Source organism: Bemisia tabaci, unplaced genomic scaffold (assembly GCF_918797505.1).
Source record: "Bemisia tabaci unplaced genomic scaffold, PGI_BMITA_v3".
NCBI classification, from domain to species: domain Eukaryota; kingdom Metazoa; phylum Arthropoda; class Insecta; order Hemiptera; family Aleyrodidae; genus Bemisia; species Bemisia tabaci.
The window spans coordinates 399,801-412,210 of NW_027311735.1; the positions used below are offsets into that span (position 1 = coordinate 399,801).

The following is a 12,410-nucleotide window of genomic DNA, read 5'->3' on the forward strand; positions in this document are numbered from 1 at the left end:
ACTGTAGATTTTGGAAAAATGCCTTTAATTCTTTGAAAGTTGGCACAAAAGCACCTGAGTCATTAATTTAAGTCCCTAAAGGATCTTTGGACTAATCTCATAATTGCAGAGGGGCCGATAGCAGATGCTCAATTCTCTGATAAATGAGTCGGAACGCTCCTGAGTATTAGTAGCAAACGCTTTGAGTCAGATGAAACCTAGGCTTTCGAATGCAATATATAATGCATCATATACTATCTCCAAAATGACTCAGTAGGTATACACCAAGCAAAATTAGACAACTAGTGATGTAAGTACTTACAAAGGGTAGATTTGACACTCAGATCTTTTAACAGAAACTAATATATTTGATGTTGATGAACTTAGAATCCCGGCAGAATCCATCTTTCGCAGTTCCTTTATACGAGGTACTGAACACAAATATCATAATAATAATACTGCACGAACATGATTGATTTAATGATTAATAATTACACGAAAGCGTATTTGTTTATGCGAACGAAATGCGACCACCATTCTTTATCCGCCTTGCGGTCTGTTGTTTTTTTTTGTTACGACTTTCGACACTCGGGGATTCGAGCTAAGGAGGTGGCGCTCTCGGCGGGCGGGTGGTGAACCATTTCCAGCGGGGAGATTTCGACCGCCAACTTTGAAATTTGGGATCGATTGCCTGGATTGATTGTCTTTTTATTATAAGACCATTTAAACATCGAATAGTGATTCTACCCATTGAAGTAGGTTTTTGACAGTTTTTTACCGCGCTTAAGGAAAGATTATAATATATAATCGTATCTAAATTATGATGTCAATGAATCCAATAGATCCTAACGAATCATAGAAAAGCTAAGATTTTTAAGGATCGCCGTCTTTACTAGAAGGCATCATTAATCAATTATTTATTGGAAGATGCCTCATAATATCGACTTGTCGATTCTGAATATCTGAATTCATCACATATCGTGAAAAGATTTACGATGAAGTTTAGTGGTTTGATTAAAAATTTCAAAACTAATATCGTTCGATCAAAATTCCAATCGAACTTTATGTTTTTGTGAAATTGGCAGTATTTTTCTATACAGGGTTATTCAAAAGTTACGCACCACTGGCCATAACTTTAGTTCTAATTAAGATATCGATTTGCGGTTTGTGGCGTCTTTCCTCATATCGAGGGGGAAACTTTTTGAGGTACTTTCCAGTTCTGGAGGGGGGGCGGGGGGCAACTCAAAAATTTCAAATGGCAACCCCCATCATGTGATACATCGTTAGAAAGAGCATGAAAAAAGAAAATTTTTAGCCTAAACCGGAAGTCGATCTGACCCCCCTATCAAAAGTTAGGGGGGTCCAAAGGTTATTGAGGGGGTCCGTACCTTCATTTTTTAGAGTAGCTTCGGCGGCTCTTGGACATACCGTTTCTCTTTTCAAAGAGTCCTCGAATACTCTAAGTCTGATACCGAAGTCTTCATATTGCCCCCGGGCCACCACAGGCCCCCCGTAGGGGGGGATGGGCCTGTTACAATGAAAAATTGCATTAAAATACGAAAAGTCACAGAAGTGCTTCAAACTTAGCATCAAATCCGAGTGGAACTTTTTGCCAATGTTAACACAAACGCAGCCTGCGAGTTTAAAGTGAGTTTTCAAAACTCTTAGCCCCCTGCCCCCCTTATTTTTGGTTGCAGAGCGGGTAAAAACCGGGAATTCACTAAAAATAATGCCCGAAACTAATGTCCAACTTGAGAAGGACCCTTGAAACGTTGCGACCAGTCGGAGCATTGACATACAGGGACTGCCGCCCCCTTAAAGTACGGCAACATCCATAAAACCCTCAATGCCCCCCTCATTTTTCGTTGCGGAGCGGGTAAAAACCGGGAAAATCGCCAGAAATGATGCCCGAAATCACTGTAGAACTTGACGCGGACCCTTGAAACGTTGCGCCCAGTCGGAGAACTGCAACACAGGAACTGCCGCGCACTTTAAGGATGGGATCATCCATAAAACCCTTCGCTGCCCCCCTCTTTTTTCGTTGCAGAGCTGGTAAGAACCGGGGCATCATTTCTGGCGAATTTCCCGGTTCTTACCAGCTCTGCAACGAAAAAAGAGGGGGGCAGCGAAGGGTTTTATGGATGATCCCATCCTTAAAGTGCGCGGCAGTTCCTGTGTTGCAGTTCTCCGACTGGGCGCAACGTTTCAAGGGTCCGCGTCAAGTTCTACAGTGATTTCGGGCATCATTTCTGGCGATTTTCCCGGTTTTTACCCGCTCCGCAACGAAAAATGAGGGGGGCATTGAGGGTTTTATGGATGTTGCCGTACTTTAAGGGGGCGGCAGTCCCTGTATGTCAATGCTCCGACTGGTCGCAACGTTTCAAGGGTCCTTCTCAAGTTGGACATTAGTTTCGGGCATTATTTTTAGTGAATTCCCGGTTTTTACCCGCTCTGCAACCAAAAATAAGGGGGGCAGGGGGCTAAGAGTTTTGAAAACTCACTTTAAACTCGCAGGCTGCGTTTGTGTTAACATTGGCAAAAAGTTCCACTCGGATTTGATGCTAAGTTTGAAGCACTTCTGTGACTTTTCGTATTTTAATGCAATTTTTCATTGTAACAGGCCCATCCCCCCCTACGGGGGGCCTGTGGTGGCCCGGGGGCAATATGAAGACTTCGGTATCAGACTTAGAGTATTCGAGGACTCTTTGAAAAGAGAAACGGTATGTCCAAGAGCCGCCGAAGCTACTCTAAAAAATGAAGGTACGGACCCCCTCAATAACCTTTGGACCCCCCTAACTTTTGATAGGGGGGTCAGATCGACTTCCGGTTTAGGCTAAAAATTTTCTTTCTTCATGCTCTTTCTAACGATGTATCACATGATGGGGGTTGCCATTTGAAATTTTTGAGTTGCCCCCCGCCCCCCCTCCCACTGGGGGGGGGGGGTGAAGAACTGGAAAGTACCTCAAAAAGTTTCCCCCTCGATATGAGGAAAGACGCCACAAACCGCAAATCGATATCTTAATTAGAACTAAAGTTATGGCCAGTGGTGCGTAACTTTTGAATAACCCTGTATAATCCAGTAAAAGCAGTCCAGCAGAAACAGACTTTTTTCCGCAGAATTTTTTTGAAATATGACATGAAATTAACAGTTTCTCCTCCCACTTTGGTATACTCTCCAGCGGGGCGATTATTGAAATTTAAACGAGCCCGATAAGACATCGAATTGCGATATATTGTATGGTTGAGATAGGGCTATGTCTTGTCGTGTCGGCCTGACATAGTTTCAATAATCGGGCCGCAGGAGTAGGCTTCTGTAATTTTTGGGCATTTTCTTTAACAAATGATGCAGTAATATTAATCTTTCTAAGCGCTGCTAAAGTCAACTCATATCTTAACATTTTCTACCTGAAAACCCTATTTTCTTGACTCCATTGCGAACACCTATATTTTCACTGTATATTTACACAGTGATATTTTACATTGGGACAGTTAGAGAGGACCCAAAAATACTTCTGTGGGAACTTTGGGACTTTCCTTTGTAAGTTTCATTGCGATGAAAGAAAAACAAAGCAGAATCAAAACACATCGCGATGAATATTCAGTCGCCAAGGAGCAGAAATTTTTTTTAAAAAAGACAATGGACAGAAAACGAAAAGGTTCAGAAGCAAAAGCCATTCACCATTGAAAGCCAGAAAGAAATCGCAAAGAAAATCAATAAAGCTTAAATTGGTACTTACCAGTTTTACCTGGCGTCGGGAGATGAGCTGTAACTGATTTATAGTTGGTAGCACGAGGTGTCCTACTAGGCGGCAGCATTTTGGCACTGGGTAGAGGTTTATTTTCTTCGTTCAAGCGATATTTCACATTCGGCTGAAGCATGTCCCTTAAAGGTGTCTTTCTGCTAGAGGATAAGCCTACTCTCTGCTTCCAGTTGTTCACAGGTTTCTTTTTCATACCTACAACATTTTTTTCTCCTTAGTTTCTATCATTTTCTTAATTCCTCACTTCCTTCGATGAGAAAATCACTATTGTTCATTCCTGATGCATTTTTAGGGGAGTTTGGTTACCGTTTATCGATTTGCCATTAGATACATAAAAATACTGAAGAGCTTAAAATAGGGGCAAATAATAATTATTTTTGCAAAAACAAGTTGATCAATTCTAATCATGATCCTTAAGCATGTTTCCTTCATGAAATGTGAAAAACATCACGAAAGAAGAATATACTTGTACATCTATTAAAGGCTTGCTTGATTAGAACATTTCACTAACTCATGTAAATTCTAACTAATTGTCTAAAATGAAGAGGGCTTGGGGAAGGTGCCAAATTGGAGAGACTTCCTCTTACATTATTTACGCATACATACTTTTGAATAACATCATATGCAAAAAACAACAATTAAAATTAGATAGGATCATAAGACTTTCAAGACAACACGGTGTTTTGTGAGAAGTTTATTTGCTTTAAAAGCAACAGCTGCACAAACATTATGTTCAATTTCAAGGCAAATAAAAAACGATGACAATGATAATACTGCAAATGAGACAGGTTAAAAATGCTGCGAACATACTTACTTCTGGGTGGAGAGGGAAGTTTCAGATTATTTGGCATCGTGAAAGTACCATCTAAATTACTAGAGTTAATTGGTCTAAGTGGATTACTACTGGTAGAAACTGGATCACCTGGCCCTGGTGCCTGAAAAATAAAGAGGACATGGCAGGTTTTTACTTTCAGTGCAGTCATAAAAGGGAATACTAAGAGACTAGATACACCAAAGACACGGAAAAAAATTTGCTGGATTTTCTTTTCTTGGAAGTTTTTTCAGCCTGTATACTTCATGCAATGTCACGATAGCCCTGCAGTAACTTCATCGCTGGTGCACTGTCAAGGGAGAATTGATTAAGTAAATATAATGTTTGGGGTTGTTGGGAGATTGAATGCTTCATGGTTTGCATTGTTCGAATCTGTTTGAATTGACGGATGACTGGCATGTTTGCATGCATTTCCTTAATGTTTTTAATAAATGTTCAGGTGCCTCAAGAGGTCGTTGGAATCATTCCATTGCAAATTGTAAACAGAGAATTTTGCAAACATACTGATCGAACTATCTGAAATTCAGAGAAAAGATGCAAAAAGGACTTTATGTTCAATCTTTCAGTGACTTATTATTCTCTCTCTGATATTAGCATTATACATCCTCAACTGGATAGTGAAGAAAGGACCCTTACCGGAGGCTGATCAACAACTTTGGTTGGTAACTCTGGTGATGACTGCGCAGAATCGGATGAAAATAGTTGGATTGGGCGTAAAATGAAGTTATTATTACATGCTTGCTCCATATTGGCATCATCATCATCCCACGTGACAGCTTTCATTTCCTTCCAGAAATTCTAAATAAGAGAAATTAAAGAAATAAATACAATTAGACAGAGCATTAAAGAGTGCCTGAAATGGCCTGGAGTCAAAATTACCAGTTTGTCCCCCTCTTGAGCATTCTAATAAACTGAAGATGATTTCTATTAGTACCTGTGAAAAAAAAAAAAGGTTTGACAACTAAAGCTTATGCCCTCAACAAAGAAGTAGGAAGTGGAAGAACAAGTTTTTAAGCGAAGTTAGACTTTCATTTACTTAAGGTCCCCAGGTTGAGGTGGTCCAAGTTAGGGACTTGTTCTTGTCGACACATTTCTGATTATCCTTTTGGGAGAAGAAATAATATCAAAGACGGAAAGCAAACAAACTCTGTCAGAAATCCATTCAACTGATTTCATGCACGAGAATTTTAGCTGATGAACACTCATTATAATGCATTTTTCTCTGTAAAACCAAAAACTCGAGTTTTGGATCTGATTTTCCAGACTGATCCTGATGTTGCAATTTTAAAATGTTTATTTTATTTCGTCTCCAGATGGTTGCCGCCTTGAAAATACTTAAAGATTGGTACCTTATATTCCATTTCCATTTCGTTTGTGACTTTGTTGAAGCCCTTGAGGAGTAGGAAGTATTTCATATTCATATTCGACGTTTTTGTCAACTCTTGTTCCCTGTCTTCCAGGCGCGAGCTTTGAAGTCTACTTAATTTTTCTCCATGGGCATACCTTTGTTCTAGATCATTATTTCGTAACTGGAACAATAGACAAAAAATATATTAGTAGCTTTCAACATCAAGGATGTAAACGAAACTATTGTAACCATTGCTAACAATTTGACCAAGTTATTTGAACAGCGAACTTCGAACCAATATGACTTTTGTTTGGTTTAATATTCCATGGGGGTTTTTGCCCTGGAAAGTCCGTAGAACACTTATCTAGGCCACATTTTGCAATTAGAAACTACTATTCCTGGTTCATCCATGAAAATATCTAACTGCAAGGGAAACTAAAGACGCATGTGTTGTTTCAACAACTTTAGTACAGATCCATAACGCAAGATGTAGTCCATCTATGCTCTGGAGTCAACGCAATTTCCAGTTTTTGAGGAGTAAGGTTTATTTTACAGCAAAGGGTTTCACCTGTTCCTGTTATCGCATTTATTCATCAAGATATGCTGTGTTTTTTTTTTAAATCACAACCAATGATTTAGTTTAACTCAATTTAATGATAAGCATTTTTTCTTTATCCATTTTGAAAGATTTCACTTTCGCACAAATTTCAAACGTGGAATAGAAGCTGTAATATCTAATAACAAAAAAGTAAATAAACTTTAGCTCTTACTTTTAATTTCCTTTAAAAACTATGAACTTTTCTTCAAACGTAGTTTGCAAGAGACTGAAATTTTTTTCATCTAATATGTACTTTTAGAGCTCTTTCATTTCATTAGTATGAACTTGTAACGCGTCCTCCTGGGAGGAGACAAAGGGGATGCCCAGTGAAAGGGTGGAAACAGGGGGTCTTAGAAGAAATGAGGGTTTGCCAACTCCCCGAAGGGCTTTGGGAGGATAGGGGACTTTGGCAGCTAGGGGTTGCAGAGCACCAGAGAGCGCTATGAAAGCGGTTTTATACAATACAATGAACACGTAACATGTTTTCGTGAAACAGTTTCATTTTGACAAGCACTGCAGAGCAATAATACGAGTAAATCGAAAGAGAAGGAAAACAGAGAACCAATAATTAAACCAAAATAAAATTGAGTCAATCTTACCGTTAGTTCTAAACTGCTAATATCTACAGATAAACTATTGTACAAATTATTTTTCTTTAATTCTTTGACTAAATCTTTGATCGCTAGTGAATTTGTCTTTAATTTGGTTTCCGCTTGAGGAATGGCATCCATTACTCCGACTACTCTTCCTTCTAGTTGAGCAAGGCTTGATTCTAATTTTGTTCGACCCTGAAAATTGATAAAAATAAAAAATCAGAAAAGAAGAAAAAATTGAAGTTAGCTAACAGAGGTTATTGAAAAATACCATAGTTTTAACCTCCACTTTGGGAAAAAATTAATTTTTCATTGAAAAACAACAGAGGAGTGGCGTGCTTTGCGAAAAATTGATTAATCTGCCATTTGAATCGACAGAAAAGGATCGATAAACAGGGTGTTCCCAACGAATACCTTAATAATCAATTCTTCACCATAGCTTCAAATGGGGAAATATCGAAAATCGATCATTTACACCTCACCACTGAAAAACAAATTAACCACAATAAAAAGGAAGTTTAAAATAGGTTTGGATCCGAAAATAAAAGTGATGGATGGACTCTGGTTTGGGACAACCCAGTAAATTTCCTTTGAATTCATTTAAAGTGAAAACTAATCTGCATTGCTTCTCAAAAATCTTTGATTTTATTTCAATAATTTTTAGTGGAAATTCTTCACAATAAAGTTTGATGAATATTCTCTAAAAATATCAAACAATTAACCAGTAAGTTACTTTATTTTCTAATAAAAGGAAACTGAAGAAGAGAGAAGGAAGAAAGAACAAATTATCTGAGAGATTTATGTACCTATTTTTCAGGTGCTCATTGCCTGGTAAAAACTGCATTGGGAGGCTGTATAAGGAGCCTACAATTAACCAAGAAACACATTGAGACTCACCTTGCCAGATGACTCGATTCCATTCTCCAGCTTGGAAACTCTTTCGAGATCAAAATGCTTGCACTTTATTCGCCATTGGAGGATTTGCTTCTGTGATTCCAGGAGCAGGATTTCCTTGGTGATGCTTTCTTTTTCTCCAAATACTTTGTTCAGCTTGTCCTTCCATTCCTTGATTTGCGCCAATGGCTTGCATTTGCAGCTGCTACTCAGAGGACGCTCATTGGAAATTTGGCTTTGGAGTTTCTGGTTTTGAGCTTTGAGCAAACTAAACTCTCTTTTGAGGTCGTCATTCATTTTCTTATATTGCAGCGGGTTACAGTTCATAGAGACAATGTTTTTTTGCAGCTAAAAACAAACATGATCAGGGTAATCACAGATAGTAGAACTAGATTATAGAGGAAAAAGAGATATTGCTATTTTTGAAGGTTTAAGACTTCTCAAGGGCAAATTGATACACGTGTAAAAAAATTTAGTATTAAAAAAATTCCTACCATGGATCATGCAAGTTTTAGAAAGAATAATTCAAGTATGGTTTGATATTTTCAAGCTCTGCAATTGAAAATTCTCAATCATAATACAATGGGCGAGGTGAGGTTTCAGAGTTAAAAATCAACTACATATAAAATTTTGATTAAGTAAACAAAAAGGAATTCATCTTCATCGATTAGTTTAAACTTTTAAAATACCTTATCCTAGGAACACCACTGACACTGACACTACGTAGCATACCCTGCATCAGCAGCAGATTGACCCATGCTGCGTTTCCGACGTGATAACGAAAAACTTCGCAATTCACAGGCTTTGTCAGTTTTTCTGTATGTTTTACGAGCAAACTTTGTTTTTACTTGCAGAAATTTTGAGCATATTTTTTTAGGAGTGCAGAAAATGCAAGATTGAGGGTTAGAAGAGGAAAGGCAGAAAGTAACTAAAAAAGGCGTAATTCCTTTCCCTACTAAATTTTTTGAGCTGTTACGCGAGGACATGTCACAACTAATCGCTCTGCAATTTCTCGAGAAGACTTGGAGACCACAATTTAGTGGGAAAAATATACAACTTGCGATTGAGCGTAAAAGCTAGCAATTTTGCAGGAGAATCCGTAATTCTTTGATCTACTTACTTGTGAACATTTTCAAAGCTTAATTCGAGGACTAATTTTCTAAAGATAAGTGTTCTTTATTGCACTGAAATTTATTTCAAAATCGCTATCAGAAAGTAAGAAACTCTTTGTGGACTAAGATAAATTCAGAAAATTTCCAAATTTAATTGAAAAAATCAATTTCCAAAGAAACCATTTTTTATCTCATTGCACAAGTGCACACCTACCCATATAGAAAAAAAACCCTAGCGTAACATTACTGTAACCTTGCCGTGGAAATGAGGTAAGGCTACCGGAAATGTTACCGCGGCAACGTTTCCGGCAATCCTGGATGCTTACGCGTCGGCAGCGTTGCCGTAACGGTACGGCACGAGATCGGCAACCTGACGGCAAGGTATTGGTAACCTTGCCGTTCGAGCAACCATTTCCTCGGCAACGTTGCCGACCCCTTTCCTAAGAAGTTACTGGAAAAAAAACCTTCTTAGACCAATGCAATGGTGCATTGACTTAAGAGTCCTGGATGCTTAAAAGCGGCGACAAGAAACATGCTTCTTGGATCTAGCATCCGAAAGTTGTTGAACCAAGAAACCTGGTTTCTTAATTTAAAATTTCATCGTTTCTTGGATCAAGATTTCTGTTTTCTTAGATCAGGATTTCCAAAAATTGATCAGGAGCGCACTCTACTTGTGAAGAGTACATGTTTTCTGTTCACACATCATCAACTATTTAGTGATTTATTCAGTACATACAAGTATTACACAAGTTAATTAGAGAGACAAGGAGACATATATTAGACAATTTGACTTACCAATGGAGAGATGTTGCGGCGTAAAATCTCGAGCGGACCTGTGGAGATTCGAACCCACGGCGCGCGGCGACTGGATTCACAGCCGAGCGCTCTACCAACTGAGCTATAGCTGCTGATGAAGCGTGAGGTCGAAATATCCCTACAAACCCTTCTAGGAGCGACTAGTAGTTATGCAGCTTGTTCTTCGTCCTTACTACTTCATTCAGAGCACTTAAACCTTTTCGAAACTAAAACTTTCTAAGTTTCATCCGTAAAGTTATTTTTCAGCTCTCGTATTTTGTCCTTTAAAATACCTAGAAAGTATGAATTATATAAAGCTACTGTACCGAGATTTCAACAGGTTCAATCCTGTCGCGTGACGTCACAGCATTATAGATGAAATTTCAGGTTTTAGGGGGCATTTATCGACGAATTTTCTTGAAACTTTCTGACCGGGGGTACTTTTCGACGGGAAACTCGAATTTTTGGTCAGCTTTTCAAAATTTCAAAATCCATGATGGCGGCCGTGGCCTAAAATGCTAAGTCGGCTCCTGTTCGCTCGATTTTCGTGAAATTCGGTTTCCGGGGGTACTTTTCGACGGGAAACTCGAATTTTTGGTCAGATTTTCAAAATTTCAAAATCCAAGATGGCAGCCGTGGCCTAAAATGCTAAGTCAGCTCCTGTTCGCTCGATTTTCGTGAAACTCGCTTTCCGGGGGTACTTTTCGACGGGAAACTCGAATTTTTGGTCAGATTTTCAAAATTTCAAAATCCAAGATGGCGGCCGTGGCCTAAAATGCTAAGTCGGCTCCTGTTCGCTCGATTTTCGTGAAACTCGGTATCCGTGGGTACTTTACGACGGGAAACTCGTATTTTTGGTCAGATTTTCAAAATTTCAAAATCCAAGATGGCGGCCGTGGCCTAAAATGCTAAGTCGGCTCCTGTTCGCTCGATTTTCGTGAAACTTGCTTTCCGGGGGTACTTTTCGACGGGAAACTCGAATTTTTGGTCAGATTTTCAAAATTTCAAAATCCAAGATGGCGGCCGTGGCCTAAAATGCTAAGTCAGCTCCTGTTCGCTCGATTTTCGTGAAACTTGGTATCCGGGGATACTTTTCGACGAGAAGCTCGAATGTTTGGTCAGATTTTCAAAATTTCAAAATCCAAAATGGCGGCCGTGGCCTAAAATGCTAAGTCAGCTCCTGTTCGCTCGATTTTCGTGTAACTCGGTATTCGGGGGTATTTTTCAAAGGGGAACTCGAATTTCAGGTCAGATTTTCAAAATTTCAAAATCCAAGATGGCGGCCGTGGCCAAAGATAACATTTTCGCCACTATTCATCACTTCGTTCTCACAGTAATTCTTTAAATGTGGACTCATACATCTTAAGTTAAGAAAAGCTGAACTATTAAACCGAACCCTCCTCCCCTCCAAGTGATTATTTACGAAACGTAAAGGGTTGATTCAAGAAATCTGAAAGCTTGATTCAAGAAACCTGAAAACTTCATTCAAGAACCCTGAGGCTCTTGGAAGGAGTTAAGAGTTAATCTTGAGTTAAGATTCAGAACTCTTCTTTTAAGAAACCAAGTTTCTTGCATTTAGAGCCCGGGTGCTAGCATCTTAATCCAAGAGTCCGTTTTCTTAACTCAAGTGTCAAGTCTCTTGGTTCAATGCAAAATCCGCTTGGATCAAGAGAAAAATTTCCAAGAGTGCACAAAATCTTATTTTAAGATTTCATTTTTTTTTCCAGTGGTTTCCGCATGAGTGCCACTATAACTTTGAGGTAGCCTTGCCACGAGTGCCATTATCGCGCCAATGACTTTAGCCGGTAACGTTGCGCGGACGTTTCCACGAAAATGCCGATGCATCGATTGCCCTTTGCCCCTGGCGCGTAAAGGTTGCCGTAACGTTAGATATAAAAGGGTTCTGAGAAACTTTGCCACGGTAACCTTACGTTAGCCTTGATTGGAGAAACACTTCAAAAGGGACTCCGCAGTAACTTTACCGTAACCTTTTGACGGAAAGCAAGACGGGAATGCTTACCGGTGAATCGTTGCAGAACCCTTTCTCCAGAAAGGCAGCGGCGAGCATTTAGCCGGTAACGTTGCGTCGACGTTTCCGAAGGATGTTCCATACAATGGTTGCCCTTTGCCCTTGGCGCGTCAAGGTTGCCGTAAGGTAAGGTAGCAAAGGGTTAGCGGAAACACTGTCATGGAACGCTTACATCAACGTTAAATTGGAAATGCTTGTAATAAGGTGTTCATGGTAAGGCTTCCATAACCCTATGACGGAAAGGTTTGCTAATTTAATTTCGCGGAAAGGTTACGGTAACGTTTCCTTAAAAGCTCTTCAGCAATTACTTCTGCGTCAAGGTTAAGGAAACCATTCTGTAAGCTTGTCGCGGAATGGTGGGTCTTCCACACATTTCGCGAGAACGTTGCGGAAAGGTTTCGTCAACCTATTTGCGGCAACGCTATCGCGGATGGTATGCGGCAAGGTTCATGACAACGTTGCCGTAAGG

General features: G+C 39.5%; 1 protein-coding gene across 1 annotated transcript; it reads right to left on the minus strand.

Moving 5' to 3' along the window:
• Positions 1–297: 297 nt before the first annotated feature.
• Positions 298–11,980, minus strand: LOC140223797 (uncharacterized). Its single transcript, XM_072305644.1, has 8 exons — positions 11,933–11,980; positions 8,009–8,353; positions 7,118–7,306; positions 5,922–6,101; positions 5,209–5,370; positions 4,555–4,675; positions 3,717–3,935; positions 298–410 (listed from the first exon to the last, which is right to left on the minus strand). Exons 1-8 carry the CDS (start codon positions 11,978–11,980, stop codon positions 298–300), a joined length of 1,377 nt encoding a protein of 458 aa, XP_072161745.1.
• Between the last annotated feature and the right edge of the window lie 430 nt (positions 11,981–12,410).

Bases quoted from the DNA above. Each gene is read 5' to 3' on its own strand.
- LOC140223797 (XM_072305644.1), bottom strand. From the start codon at position 11,980: ATGCTCGCCGCTGCCTTTCTGGAGAAAGGGTTCTGCAACGATTCACCG. The intron at 4,676-5,208 runs GTAAGGGTCCTT...TTTATTTTTCAG, and splicing joins AAGTTGTTGATCAGCCTCCG to GCACCAGGGCCAGGTGATCC. The intron at 3,936-4,554 runs GTAAGTATGTTC...AAAATGTTGTAG, and splicing joins ACTTCCCTCTCCACCCAGAA to GTATGAAAAAGAAACCTGTG.